Genomic DNA, 15758 nt, shown 5'->3' with positions numbered 1-15758 from the left:
GTAGTCTGTAGGTAGAAACTCGAGGAATATTTATTCCCTTTAAAGCATAAGTCAAGCAAGAAGGAGACAAAGCTGCTCCTGTAGTGTTTCCCAAGGTCTTAGAAGAAGGAAAACATTAAAAACTAAGGACTAAAAGGTTACCATCCAAACTGGATAAAATCATATTTCTTTAAATATTAGATTTTAGGATTTAATTTCAAGGGATGGTAGCAACTTCCAAAAATGAGCAATAAACTAAATAAAATTATATATTGTTTCAAATGAAGTCCTAAGTGAAACCCAAATGTTAGGTCACTCAACAAACAAATAAAATGCCTCTTCCCCCTCTCCCTACCAAAAACACAGAAACATTTTTAGGAAGAGGGACAGGAAAGTGAATCACCAATAAAACCATGTTTTGAGTTTCTAATTTGAAGGAAAAATGTATGATGTGGCTTGTTTATAAAGGTTTAGCTGATGAATTCACAAGCAGATGCTTTACGTCAAAGCTGCCATTTTCAGTGTAATACGCACAAATGAAGAGAATGGTTTTGACATATTATCAATATTGTAGTCTTATCAAAAGTGGCATAATCCATTTGTTCTAAAATGGCATTGCCTCCCAATATAGTTTTTGTTAAATCACAACATTTTAGGACTTTTACATATCTAAACTTAGAGATAGGCTAAGAAAAGTTACTTGATCAAAAAACACTTGAGGGATAAAACCATTCAATTTTGTTCTGCTGATATTATGACCAGGCACCAGACAACTTGGATAAACCTTTTTTTTTTTTTTAAATGTTTATTTATTTTTGACAGAGAGAGAGAGAGAGAGAGAGAGAATGAGCGGGGGAGGGGCAGAGAGAGAGGGAGACATAGAATCTGAAGCAGGCTCCAGGCTCTGAGCTGTCAGCACAGAGCCCGACGCGGGGCTTAAACTCATAGACCATGAGATCGTGACCTGAGCTGAAGTCTGATGCTCATCTGACTGAGCCACCCAGGCACCCATTGGTTAAACCTTTTTTAAAGACATATTCAAGGAAGACCATTTTGCCTGTATTACTGATGCTACCTGAATTCTTCCAATCGACTGCAGTGTGCCCAGGCCATTTATACAATAATGGTCACTGTTTAAATCATATTTTTACAAGGTTAGTGATTATTGTGTTCATATAGGCAACACATCTATTATGGGTAAAGTTACTTGGATAATATGGCTATTATACTAATAAAATATCCAAATTACTTCTTTGATGACAGAATAGAGGATTTTGGTATATATGAATGAGGTCATTGGTTCAATCTTCTACTTTGGCTTTATTCTATGCCAGGGCCAGTCTGCCACGTAGGCCAGCTGTCTCACAAATAGAAGTATCTTTCTCAAAGGGCTACCAGTTTCTGATTCAGGGACACAGAAAAGGCCTGCTATCCAAAATAAAGCTCCCTATTCATTGGCCAATGTCTACTGTCTTTCTTTTACTTAAGGTTTTGAACCTTGGGAATCTCTTTTCCATAACCAAATAATACAAAACAAGTGGAAATTTCTATGAGAGGACAAGGATGGACCAGATGTTTCGGTATAGTGGGTCAAAGAAGATATGACAGAGGTGCACTTTTGATTTGGTCTTGAGAGCTAATAAAGACAAGGTTGTGGAAGAGCGTGCCAGAGGCTCCTGGGTGGATCACTCAGTCCGTTAAGCATCTAACTCTTGATCTCAGCTCAGGTCTTGATCACATGGTAGTGAATTTAAGCCCTATGTTGGGCCCCATGCTGGGTGTGAAGCCTATTAAAAAAGAAAAAAATTGTGTGCCAGTTGTTGGGTTTGGGGCATCCTACTTCTGTGTCCAATCTCCTACATAGGTACAGGTAACAGAAGGGTAGAGGTTGGAACATTTTAGCACAGAGGACAAGGTTAGAAAGATAAACAGATTTAAGACTTCTGGTTTGCCGGACAGTAGTCAAGACTTGACGTTCAATTATTGGATTCAACAAATACTTATTGGGGACCTTAAGTAGTAGACATAGCCAGTGATTTTTGGTCTTACCAAAATTTATAATCAAAACACCGCAGAAGTGGTTTCGTCACAAAATACTTACGAATTGTTACTATTCTTTCCATTTTGAGAAAAATAATTTAAACATTTCTCCAGTTTCTAACTGCCAACTTTTTAACCTAAGGTTTATTTGAGTACATCTAAACAATTTGGAAATGAAAAATGCAATGACCATTTTATAGAAAAGAAAACTGCATATAAGGCTAATTTAAAAAAAAATGAGGCAAGCTATTGTGCAATCCTAAACTAATTTTTTAGGATTTCATTATAAAGATTTATTTGAATCTTTATTCAAATACATATTCAGTATTTGAATATGTATCCTCCCCAAATTCATTATGTTGAGACCTTAACCCTTAATATGAGGATATTTGGAGGTTGGGTTTGGGGGAAAGCAGTTAGGTTTAGATGAGGTCATGAAGATGAGCTCTCCATGATGGGATTAGTGTTCTTATAAAAAGATGAAGAGACTAAAGCTGTCTGCCACACGAGGACACAGCAAGAAGGCAGCTGTGGTCCTTACCACTAACTGAGTCTACCCTCACCTGTCTTTTTGGACTTCCCAGCATCCAGAACTGTGAGAAACAAATGTCTGTTTACGCTACCCAGTCTACAGAATTTTGTTATAGCAGCCGGAGCTAAGACAACCACCAATTAATAGAAAAGTACCCTTTTATTGAGAGGTAAGACAAGTGTATTTACAATATTCAATTGTTAGATCATATAATCTGACTGTGAGACTTTTTAAAGCAGCAGTATTCCAGGAATTACAATTTATAAGGGGAAAAGAAAACATTGCAAGTATGTTTCTGTTACAGAAAATACATTTGAACAATGCCAGATACACTTAAGGCTAAGTAGTATTAGACCTTCTCCTCCATCTTTATAGCAATGATCAAAGTACATTTTTGTCACAAAGACAGAAGGCTAATTTTGGAAAGGAAGAAACAATACAATGTACAGTGCTTTCTGTCAGAAGACTAATATGTTTAAAAATAGAGCCTCATCAGTGGTTATGAGTAAGAAATATACAGTGCTGCCGAGCAGTCCCAAACTCACATTTGAGATTAACTGTGGACTCTTTGAAAACTGAAAACTGCTCCAGCCTCTCAATCTTACTAAGGACTGGGAAATTATCAAATCCTTTACACAACTTCTAATAATGCTTCTGAAATAAGATTTTGAAAAAGTTATCTGTTACAGTGCAAAGAACATTTTGATAGAAATTCATGTCTACAAAGGAGTTAAATAATACAGATGTTCCTTACATTAACAGATACTGTTCTTGTTCTAAAAAGGTAGAATTATCTAGCCACTGAAAATAATATGGATCAGTCAAAAATATGTAGAAGAGTCCTACAGGGCAACTTGTATAAGTCGATCCCCAAAATATGTATATATTTGACACTCTCCCAAATGAGGATATTACTTTTTTGAAGAACATTAGACACAACACTAGGTCTCTTATTATTCCATGAACTATTGAGGTAGGAGTCTCATTTTGTCAATATCATCTAGTTTCACAGATTATGTCATAAGTCAAATGCCAGTACCAAAAGGCAGTAATCCACAAGACCGAACCATTAAACTACATACCAAGTCTTTCCTTCTTTCGACAAGCAAGAATGGGAGTTCCCTGTGTACTGAGATTTAACTAAAAATAATATAAGCTATGATATCTTTTGTAGACATGTTTCTAAATAAAAATCACAAATTTCAATTATGATTTTGTGCATTAAAAAGCTTTGCAACTGTTAAAAAAAAGGTAAATAATGCAATCATTAGTGGTAAAACAAATAGTACTGTGGCTGTTGAAATGTGTTCTTACATCTACCAGAAAAGCTGTCAACTTGGAAAACTACCAAGAAACAACCACTGTTTCTTACTGCCAGTCAAGCATCAATAGTAGGAAAAACAACATATTTTTTTAGTGTCATGTTTTTAAGAAACTATAGCCCATTTAATTACAGTAAACTAACTTTAGCATGTGAATTCTGGTATTTTCTCCATGAACTCAAGACAAAGCATCTTATGAAGCATTCGTCATGCATATTGATGTTTATGTTATGAAAAAGCTAAAAGTAAAGGAAAACTCAATTTTACATGAAAAGCCCTTAACAAATACCTGTAAGTTTAACCTTTTAACATATTACATCTTAAAGTAAACATTACCAATAGTTATTTATGAAAAGCAAAACAGTAAAACCACTGCTAAAATCAAAAACAAAAACAAAAAAGAAAGGAAAACTACACCATGACATGGAAAAATCCATTTGGTTTGCATCATTTAGTATCTTAAATAAAAGACTATTCAATGTAACAGACTACTTCATGGTTAAGAATGCTTTTTGTTAGATGCTTACATGTAATGTAGGATATGGATAACCAAGTTAGACTCTCAAGACTTATGAGTAGTTCTGGAGTGTTCAGTTATAAAGAATAAATGACCTTTGCGTATTCCAACAGTGAATATCTAGTTCAGTTTTCATCTGGCTCTAAAATATTAAGAATCAGAAGAACCACAAATGTTTTATTTTAGCCATATGCTTACAAAAAAAAGTGATTCATACATCAAAACTGGGTTTTCCTTGGTTTTAATACATTAAAATGACATAATCCAATCTAACTCATGCATCACTTTCAGAGACACAGTGCAACTGGAAATATTTTTGCCATTCCAGTGGATATTTCTAAAAAGCAAATGCCTATGCGTGCTCCTGCACCTTCAAAACAAAAAGGAAAGAAACAGGCACCACAGTTCTCCAAGGATGGCTGTGCTTCGCACATTGTGGATAAACAATAAAAATCGCCTTCAAGAGTTTCAATAAGTACTGTAACCTAGAGTTCATCTCCTTTAGTTTGCTTGCTGACTTCTCAGATCACTTGATTAGAAGCCTGTTCTCATTGCTTCTTTGTTAACTGCTATTGGTACTTTGTAGACTATGCGTTTTAAACTTCTGTAAAGAACATTACAAGCTATTTCATGTAATTTAATTTTGTGCTGAATATTCTTCAAAGGATTTTATAAATAATACAATATTTTAAATGAGTCTTCAATTCACTTGTTGTTATACCATATTGTTGCTTTCTCCAACTTTATCTACAAACTGCAAGGAGAAGAAAAACAGATAATTAAAAGAAAGCGCAGAGCATTACAAAAACATTATATCAACATTTTATATGTTGATTTAAAAAACCCAACTTCGTAAGATTCGTGGCAATTTAAGGTGTGACTGACAATGGTTAATCCAGTACTACTCACCACAATCTTCTGACATGTAAATGTGTATAAAATTTTTCTTTTCTAAGGTTGTTTTTGCATGACATGTTATGCATATGACTTTAAGGGTGCAACACAAGAAATGCAACACAATGAATAAAAAAACTGGATAAAATGAAGGTAACACTGCTAGCTTAACAAAACAATAAAAAAATAAAAAGCTGAAATGTCAGCCATTCATGCATTAATGAACCCAATAAGATATTTCCACTGACCATTACTGTGGATCTCTTCTGGGCCTATGTAGTCTTTGAACAAACAGATTTAACTCCATTAAGTTCAACAATTAACAACAGCTATTGAGTAAAAATACTTTAAATGTGTATTCTGGACTTCAGACTGAAAGTGGCAATGACATTAAAAATAGATGTAATGAGGCAAGCACAAATTAATAATTACAGAATATAAATTTTAACACAAGTTAATGTTAAGTGGTTATTTACTTTGGCTACTCCACCCCAAATATAAAGCAATTGGGCCTTCTTCAGCATTCCAGATGGTGATGCAAATATTGAAACAAAATAATTAGTGGATATATTAAAAGTTGTGTAACCCAAGTGGTCACAATACTATCAAACTCTAGCAATCATTTAACCCTTCTTTTCATTTCACTATTCACACTTTTACTTAAGAATTTATTATAAGAAAGTAATAATGATAGGAAACATAACTGACAGCATTGGGTGTTTATTTATGCAAACAATGAAGGATCCTTAAATTAAGGACATGAATAATGATTACAACTGCATAACTAGAAGTTTCAGTAAATTCAAAAGCCATTCTAAGTAAAAACAACATTTACTACAGTATGAGTTTGGAGATTAATGCAAATGAAATCAGAATATACACATTCCAACCTTTTATATTACTATAAATAGGTAATGGGTGCACTAAAACTAAATGTTGCTTTGAAAGTACCATGGATTCATTAGGATTTCAGTTAAATTTATGTGTAGAGAAAGCACAACATTCTCTCTCCAAAAGTAACTTCAAACATCAAGGTTGTCTGGGCTGTAATATTCTGACTCTAAAATCGACTTGAGGTTGAAAATGAGATTTTTGTCTTACAGTGGTACCTATTCTTCTGTGGGTGAGCCATCCTTTAGCTCTCTGAGAATCCAGTAAATGCTATGGACTTTGTTAGTAACATCTACAAATGTCTGTAAACAACTTTAGGATGTTGATGGCCCATCTTGGAGGAACAGATTTGATGAGATCATTCAAACTGTGGAACAGAGTTGGGAACAGCATTTTATCATCTGACTTCCAGTATAATTAGTGCTTGATTTAATTGTCTTAATGCATGCTATTGGTGATACTAAGAAAGAAAATAATATTTACTAGAAATGATGATGTCCTTTTTATATAATGGCTTCTAAAATTAGAGATCATATAAAAGTTAATTGAAAAGTACCAGATCTTTCAAAGAGAAAGGCAGCATATAAATTGAGTTACATTAAAAAAAAATAAATAAAACAAGAATATTAAATGGATATAGTGAAACAAAATTCCAGGTTTTATAAGGTCAGCAATGATTATTTTCTCTGGTATTCATGGTAATCTATGGCAATGTAACAATTTATATCATAATAAAAACATCAATTACTTGTATTTCTAGAAGTAAAGAACATCACAGTATTTATTTTGTAGGTTTAAAAATTTTATTTCTAATACATGATTACTTACTGATCTAATTCCAGGTAAATTCAAGAGGGATCCAAGGACTGGTACTCTTCTAATAAAGCCAATGACCACAGGAAAGAAGCCCCTAGGAAGAAGGAAAAAAAGATTCTCAGAACTTACATATTCTTTATTATCAAAATCAATTGCTAACCAAGTAAAAAGAAAGGATCCTATTAAAATTTTAAATGTTTTGGAGACTTCAAATTTCAAATGTTACCTTTAGTGGTAATGTTTCTTTCCTCTCCCTGGATTTGATCTTTCTTAATTATGCTCATATAGTATTTTGCTTATACATTTGTAACAGCATTACTACTATTATTACTACTACTATATTCTTTTTTTTTTTAAGTTATTTATTCATCTTGAGACAGAGAGAAAGTGCAAGCAGGAGAGGGGCAGAGAGAGAAGAGAAAGTGAGAATCCTAAGTAGGCTCTGTAGCAGTGCAGAGCCTGATGCGGGGCTCGAATCCATGAAACATGAGATCATCACCTGAACTGAAGTCAGATGCTTAACCGACTGAGCCACCCAGGCTCTCCTACTACTGGATATTTATAGTCTAGTGCCCATATCAGAAATGAGAGATTTTCTAAGGCGGATTTGACAATTCATTTTCATGTCTTCCCATGAAGAATATGGTATTTGGCAGATAGAAGACAAAGGATATACATTTCCTGAATAAATAAACTTACCTTATATAAAGGTATTTTCTCACATTGCATGCTATTATTTATTCACTTCGTAACTAGCATTTGTAAAATGTTAACTGATCAAAATCTAACATAGTTCATTTAGCACAAAATTTTCTAATATGAGTATGAACTAAAAGAATTGTCATCAAGTGGCAGTAACTATGCAGTATTAGGTTCTATGTATTAAAATGCTGTATGTATGTATCACTGTTTAGTTGATAAAAATAGGAGACAGTGCCTTAATAGAAAAGACAGTGCCTTAAAATCCCAATAAAATGAATTTTATTGCATTGAAAATACAAGATAATGTATACTATTTATACATTTGATAAACACTTTTATAGTTGACTGAATTATCTAAAGCTGTAATAAAATTCAATGTAAACAAAAATCCATTTGAGAAAATTATGGTCTTTGTATTCATGCTGATGCAAATATCTGGGCTTTTGTAATAATTATTTGAGGTACTGGTTCATTGAATGAGAAAAGGTAAAATAAAAAAATTGCCTTACCTGAACAATAGAAAGAATCCATAAATTTCAAAGATCATGCCTATCAAAGGCCAACCAATAAGGACTACAAATACTCCACCCAGGAAAAATCCTGTCGCTTTCATTTTATGTTTTTGGAAGAAGAATCTGAATGTTCTTTCTAAACCAATTACAAAAGCCAAGCCAGCCACAAATAAAACCTAGGAGAGAAAGAAAATGCAAGATAGAAAAAGCAGTTACACACACTGCATGAATTTGAAAAGCAAGGTCAAAGCTAAATATAATAAAAAGAAATACATCTGGCTCTTAGTGTGGGCAACTGGCTGGAGAAAACTACAGTGCACACGAAGAGGCAGAACCAAGCAGTGTGCTAAGCATGCTAATGTTGTAGTTGTAGTCCAGTCTTCTCAGTCCTCTTCTATCTTGATTAAATGCAGAAAAAGAGAACTAAAGATTAGATGTTACCGAAGGGCATGTGCACATGCAGTGGTTTTCCCAGGTAAACTAGATGGAGAGGGCTTGGCTAAGCAGATGAGAGGCAGGGCAAAAAAAGAAGGCTGCCCATAAATATGTCACCCGAAGGTATTCCTGGTTTTGCACACTTCACCCTAGGCTAGAGGTGTTCTGTGGGTGGGAGAAGTACTGACTTGGCCAAGATGATGGAAGAAACCATGAAAGGCCAGGAAGAGGAATTAGTCTTACTAATTCCAGAATATCTGGTGGCAGCAGAAATAAAAATAAAGCCACGTTCTCAAATATATATTTTGTATGTTTTCAGATAGTGAACAAGAAATGGTGATCTAGTAAAAGCTTGTTTTTTCCCAGGCTTTATTCCCAATAGTTGCCTTCCTTCCTATCTTTTTTTTTTTTTTAATGGGATGAAACATTTTTATTTAATTTTTATTTACTTATTATTATTTTTTTTTTGAGAGAGAGCGAGCGTGCACGCACGTGTTCACACATACACATAATTAGGGGAGGGTGAGAGGGAGAGAAAGAATACTAAGCAGGCTGAATGGCTCAGCATTCACAGGGTGATGGTGGTGGTGGTTTCCAATCCCTCGAACCTTGAGTTCATGACCTCAACAGAAATCAAGAGTTGAAGGCTTAACCGACTGAGCCTCCTAGGTGCCCCATTTCATAACTGTGTTTAATGAAAAATTTTCATACAAATATTGATTGAACCTAATGGTTAAGCTTCGTATTCTCAGATACCAATGCTACTTATATGTTATTAATTAACCTATCGATTTTGAACAATTTTGTTACCCTTTATATCTTCCAATTTCCAATTACAAGCCCAACAGTAATACACACTTCTAAGATATTTCACTCTTGCACAACCTCCACACATGGACAACAAAGTACAGTCCAAATAAACAATATACACGTTTCTTAGGAAGTCAATTCTTAATATACAGATATATTAAGAGGTTTAAATGGCTTTTAAAAACCTATTTCATGCTACTGAACCAAATGTCTAAAGTCATATGTTTTAAGTTAAACATATTTATAAATTTACCAAGACATGGGGGCTACCAAGTCATTTATTTTGAACTCCTATTTAGAGGCAGCCTTGATTTAATCTATTGTATATCACACATCAAACACTTAACAGAGTAGTTATTCAAAAACTTCTTTAAGTGTTTACCTTTTATTTAAACACAAAACAGGTTTTACTCCTGATGGAAACAGAGAAGCTAACAGGAATCTTTACATGAATAATAGGGAATTGTTTCCCCCCAACCTAACAGCAGGCAATAATTCATCTGCAGTTAAAATTTCCTTACGAATTTAGTTAAAATATATATTGAAAAACTCACATTTCCAATAGCCAGTAGTGCTTTGTCAAAAAAGAGAATCATTCCAAAGAACAGGAAAAACACTCCAAATCCTGTTAATCCCATTCCAATTTCTGCAATATAAATTATATAGTTAAGGGTAGAGAAAAATTAAAGTTACATTAAGATCCCTATAAACTAAGTAAGGAAGTTTCTCAGTTTCTTTTGGATGATATAAGAAAATAGGTTCCTAACATTGCAGGTTAACTTTATGACATTCATTAAGGTCTATAACAAAGTAACATCAGCAAATAACCTCAACATATAAAATATGAATTTATGAGAGACAGCACTTCTCATAAACATATGCATAACAGAGAAAGATAATCAGGATTCTAAATCTTGGGTTGTAAATTTTTTCCCTCCCAAGAACTCCTCTGGCACCAGGCATAAATATATGAGTTTACTTTTACTATTTATCTCTTTCATATTCTATATTATTTATATGCACAATATCTCCAGTTACTTCTTCCTTCTTTTCATCTAACTCCTTCTTTAACCCAGTGGAAATGTTACAGTGGGTCTGCACGGTATACTTCACTCCATGATACACTTCTCACAACAACAGTATTTTGAGAATCACATTGCCATCTCCTCAAAAGTTAATTTTCAGAAGGTTATGTATCACTTTTAACTTCTTGATGGTATGGGTTTATCTTCTATAAATTACCTAAACCATGAATCCAATCACATGTTTAGTGTACGAGTCCTAAAAGCAGTACTCCAGAGTTTCAAAGAACACAGTTGTACTTAATATTAATATTCTGGAGTTTTACTCTTTTTATTCAAAGACTCCGAAATGCCTGTATCTCTTCTAGGTACTATCTGATGGTGAATGAAGCATAAGCACTGAAGTTTATGTTCATCCTGTATATAAAACTAATAATTTTATTACCTTCACATTCTCTTGGTCTTCTCTTTTCAGTCTGAAGATTCCTAACTTTCTAAGATTACAGTTGTCCTTTTCTGTTAATGCTAAAAGCATAAGCCACTAAGTCACCTTGATCATTTTAGTTTTGCTGTCAGGAAATACTCACCAACCCTTATTTTACCTAGACGCTTACTATCTGCTTGAAATAATCAATCAGAGCAAAAACTACCATATTTTTGGAAACTCAATTTTATTTTATTTTTTAATGTTTATTTATTTTTGAGAGACAGAGAGAGAGAGACAGAGCACTAGTGGGAGAGAGGCAGAGAGAGAGAGAGACACAGAATCTGAAGCAGACTGCAGGCTCCGAGCTGTCAGCACAGAGCCCTATGAGAGGCTGGAACTCACGAACTGAGAGATCATGACTTGAGCGGAAGTAGGATGCTTAATTGACTGAGCCCCCCACGCGCCCCTGGAAACTCAATTTTAAATACACCATTAATGATTTCTGATCTGTTACTTAACTTTTTGGCTGTGGCTCCAGAAAGCCCAAATCTAGGTCACAGCCACTTAAAAAAAAATTTAAGAAATGTTCTGATGAGTTGCATACTTCTATCATATACCTTTTCTATATCCCCCATGTCCTCAATTTGTAGTTATCTACTGCCTTCCATTCCAGCTACCTTTTCTCCCAAAGTTAGTCTAAAAGAATTCAGGTACTAGTCTATAAATATACTGATAAATGTATTCCACAGACACAAAATCCTATGAAAATGTGAAGCTAATGCTTTCATGCTTAAATCCCTTAAGAGAATTCAACAAAATAACTGTTTAGCTGTCAGACATAATTTCCTAGAGGAAAACATGGACAAAAGAACAAGTAAAATTCCATTGTATAACTATTTAGTAGTTAGGATTTAGTCATCGACAGTTGAGTTACTTGAGTATGACTAACTTCCAACTTTTCATAAATTGTCCTAATGATTACATAAAAAATTTGAGAGGTTTGTTCAGCAGAAAGGAATTATATAGAAATACACCTACTATATACTGAGAATTTACCATGAATTAGCCATTAGGAGGTGCTTTGCATGCCTTACATAACTTAATCCTCCCAATACTACTGCAAAGTAGGTATCATTACATCATTTTAGAGATCGAGTAAGAGGAGTTTAGAGAGATGACTTAATATACCTGGAGTCACACTTCTGGCTAACCATTTGGACTCAGTCCCTGTCCTTACCTATTACATCATACCCCTTCCTACAGGATTTTCTTACCTTTTTTTTAGGTTAAATATGTTTGGTTAAATGAAATTCAAGGGCACTGGAGCATACTGAGCTTCTGGGAGAAGCATCTCTAGGTGACTCAAGTTTAATAGGATTAGTTTGTTACCTAACACAACTAAGTAGGTGTTAGTAGAAGTATTAAAAGTTGACTGCTGTGAGAAAAGATAATATCTGGATATGGTTTCATATTCGCTGAAATGTTTATACAAATATGTTGTAATTCTTTTAACAAAAATGTGAGGTGAAAAGTAGCACCCGCCCCACGTATCACAGATTAGGAACTCATCTGTTCATAGAATCAGCAAATGTATGTATGTGGTGCCTTGGAGGTGGGGGGACAGCTGGGCAGGAAGAGTGGTGGTTGCGTGGAGTCAGGCTAGAATTCAAACCCTGTTTCTGGACTCCACAGCTTAAAAACCATAACAGGGGAACCAAAACTATTTCATCCAGTGTAGTCCAGGAGGAGACCGTTGCTTGTGACATATTTGCCCAAACTGGTACTGGCATCATGTTGCCAAGTTATTTCCGGACCTGAATGGGCCAAAAGTCTCTAACTGGCCTCACTGTGCCCTTTTCTCATCTCCCAAATTCCCATCTTCCCTAGGCTTATGCATTCATAAGCCCTCTGGTTAGTAAAGCCCTACGTGGAGTTGCCCGCTCATCACCAGGATCATATCCAGAAAAACAAATTTACCTTCCTCTCTTGCAGCTATCAAATCTGCATTCCTCTTGCACATGTGTGTGGTTTTTTTTTTTTAAATAACAATCTAATAAAAACAACTTAATGACATTTGTCTAAAATAAAAAGAGAACTTATTGTGGAAACTTTATAAGGAAAGATACGCTTAATCCAATAGCAATCACTAACATTTTGGTATCGTATTTAAAAATTTTAATATTAGCTTTCTCTTTCTTCCTATGCCTTTTAAAAAACAGAAAATTTTATTATAAAGAACTCGACTGAGTATCAGCTAATTGAACCACTCAACTGAATATTACGGTAGAATTTCAGACAAAGTGACATAATGATGTAAAGGTTTACAGGCAGCATGGGAAATACCCTACTCCATCGCCTCAATAAATCTTGTGTTTTTATGGAGGGGGTGGGGAGAGTGCTATTATAGAATCCCTTAAAACAATCATGAATTGCTATTGATTCTGTTCAGTGCTCTGTCACCCTCTCCCAGAATCAGGATTCCAGAATAATCTCGGCAAATCACTTGAACGATGGCCAATTTCTGCAGTTAAACACACACACACACAAACACCATTTGAAATCCAAGACCTTTTGGTTCACTAACCATTTTGTGTTCCAATCCACTGTCCTAACTAAAACATATGGCAAATGAACATCAAAGAGTATAATTTAACCTTTCTCATCAATTTAATAATGGGGAACACTCCCTACCTATTCTGCCCATATTCCAAGTCAATCCCCTGGTTCTGGATTTTGGAAGAATGTAAATCAGGCACCTGTCCCTATAAGAAGTCTTCAACAGAAGAGAATCTCGGTGCAAAGGATAATAGTTCATAGTTTTAATCTGTGTAATAATCAGACTCAGATAAAAAAATAATACTTTATAGTTAGAATAACTGTGTAGAGATTAAGTACTTCTTCTAATTAGTAGAATTAGAAATAAATTTCAGCAATTTAGGTATACAATTCTCCTAATTTCCTCTAACAACTTAATTTTAATTTTGGGTCTCAGTCAAAAGGAACAGAACAAACAGAATAGGATCTGACTATCCTACACAATCTCTCTCTCAAAAAAAAAAAAAAAATCAATGCATAATTGTGTAGGATAAATATCTACTGTTGCAACTATTCTTGCTATGAAAGAATTACATCATTCTAAGATAGATCTCAAATAAGATTTATGTGAAGTCTTCTTAGATGCTAGTATGGTCCAGTGAACACAAAGGTTTCTGAGCCAGGAGACCTGGGATCAAGCCTTGCTTCTGTCACTTTCCTTATGACCACACATTGAATTTCTTTTGAGCCTCTTTTAATTTATAGAAGAGATATACCTCTCCCTGCCTTATAGCGCTCTAATAAAAATTCAGTGTAATGATTTACATGAAAGCACTTGATAAAATAAAAGAAGATGCCTTTATACAATTGCTAGTTTCTATTATAACAGTAAGGGGGGGGAGGAGAAAAAAAGAAAGAAAAGAAAAAAGGAAAAAAAGAAACAAAAAAGGACTTTATGTTTTCTGATCAGAGCAGGCCAACAGACCAAAAGGGGTCAGTGCAGGGGTGGCACGAAGGTGTAGACCCATCCAACCACTGGAAGGAAAAGCACCTGATTGGGGTGGTAGTGTATATAGGACACAACAGAAGCTCTGTCAAGTTCAACTCAGCCATGACTTGAATCCAAACTTTAAGACTCCACTTTAATATAGAGCATTTTAAATGAAACTCTATTTTCAATAGACTGTTTAGATTTTAAAATCTTGAAAATCAAAGTAAGTTAAGCATAATTAAGAAAAAAATCATGACAGATAAGGCAAGGTGAGACAAAAAGACTATCATGACCATTAAAAGATAGGACCCATTGTTGGGCAGGTATGTAAATACAAAACCTATTAAGATTGACAAAAGCGTGAGAAAAGTAGAAGTGTTATAATTAAAGAAATGGTAACAGATAGCAATGCTAACCTTAGATATAAAATAAGCCTGGAAAACCCTGTGGTAGGCAGAAAGAAATGCTAAAATAATAAAACAAACCACAAAGCACAATATACAACATTAAGGAAAGAAATCGTTTAACTGAACACAAAGTGGCTTTTTACTACTGCGGAAACATTAGGTGGTAGAAAAGTGAAGTCGTTTCAAGGAATTTTTGGAAGGTTTCCAGAGGTGGCAAAAGGCGAAATACTCAAAATATTTAAGTGTAAGCATATTTTTTTAAAACCCAAACACCTACAATAGGTGACATCTAAAATACCGCCTCCCAAACAACCGGCCAGTAACTTGTAGAGGACCCCAAGTTTGTCATATGCAGAAACGTCCCCAAGGATGAACCGCGGGTACCGCGCATCAAACTTTCTCTTGTGGCCATCTGCAGGAACAAAGCGTCCATCTCACTGGGGTGAGAGCGGCGAGACCCTGGTGCAAGACAGACGCTCAGCAAAGGCTTCCCCCCAGTCCAGATCGGACTTCTCCCCAGACCCCGCCGACCCGCCTCCCAGACCAGGTCTGCCACTGCAAGTCCAGCCCCCGACCCTTCAAGGCAGCCCTCCCAGTCCCGCATCCCTCGCTCAGTCCCGCAGGCCGCCGCCCCCAACACGGAGCTTCATTCATTGACCCGGGCAGAGGGGCGGGCGAGCGAGACGAGCTCGAGCAACGGGTGAGTGAGGCTCCAGGCGGGGATACCGGGGCGAGTGCTTACTCTGGGTGTCCGTTAAGGAGATCATGGCTGCAGCGGTGAGGGGAACGGCTACAGCACCTCCGGGCGCCCAGGGCGTTAAGCAAAGTGGGGAGAAAAGAAGCCGGGAAACAACCCAGGGGAGAGCCGCCACGTCTTCCGGAAACACGCAGCCACCCCTACCCTAGCCTCAAGACAGCTTCCCATT

At 35.6% G+C, this 15758-nt stretch overlaps 1 protein-coding gene across 2 annotated transcripts; it reads right to left on the bottom strand.

The window, feature by feature from the left end:
- Positions 1-2691: 2691 nt before the first annotated feature.
- On the bottom strand, positions 2692-15747 carry GOLT1B (golgi transport 1B). 2 transcript variants are annotated; one of them, XM_045463474.1, is made up of 6 exons: positions 15575-15737; positions 15110-15291; positions 10005-10096; positions 8203-8381; positions 7004-7085; positions 2692-5144 (listed from the first exon to the last, which is right to left on the bottom strand). In XM_045463474.1, the coding sequence occupies exons 3-6, from the start codon at positions 10086-10088 to the stop codon at positions 5106-5108; spliced, it is 384 nt and encodes a 127-aa protein (XP_045319430.1). In that variant the 5' UTR covers positions 10089-10096; positions 15110-15291; positions 15575-15737; the 3' UTR covers positions 2692-5105. The 2 variants fall into 2 exon arrangements, with proteins under 2 accessions (XP_045319430.1, XP_045319429.1); XM_045463473.1 differs by lacking the exon at positions 15110-15291 and having other exon boundaries at positions 15575-15747.
- Positions 15748-15758: the final 11 nt, after the last annotated feature.

Source organism: Leopardus geoffroyi, chromosome B4, assembly GCF_018350155.1.
Source record: "Leopardus geoffroyi isolate Oge1 chromosome B4, O.geoffroyi_Oge1_pat1.0, whole genome shotgun sequence".
In the NCBI taxonomy this organism is placed as follows: domain Eukaryota; kingdom Metazoa; phylum Chordata; class Mammalia; order Carnivora; family Felidae; genus Leopardus; species Leopardus geoffroyi.
The sequence above is the reverse complement of the archived record's forward strand: the minus strand, read 5'-3'. Positions and strand labels throughout refer to the sequence as shown.

Bases quoted from the DNA above. Each gene is read 5' to 3' on its own strand.
- GOLT1B (XM_045463473.1), bottom strand. From the start codon at position 15,599: ATGATCTCCTTAACGGACACCCAGA. The intron at 8,382-10,004 runs GTGAGTTTTTCA...TTTCTCTCCTAG, and splicing joins CACTACTGGCTATTGGAAAT to GTTTTATTTGTGGCTGGCTT. The intron at 7,086-8,202 runs GTAAGGCAATTT...CCTTCTTCCTAG, and splicing joins GGATTCTTTCTATTGTTCAG to GGGCTTCTTTCCTGTGGTCA.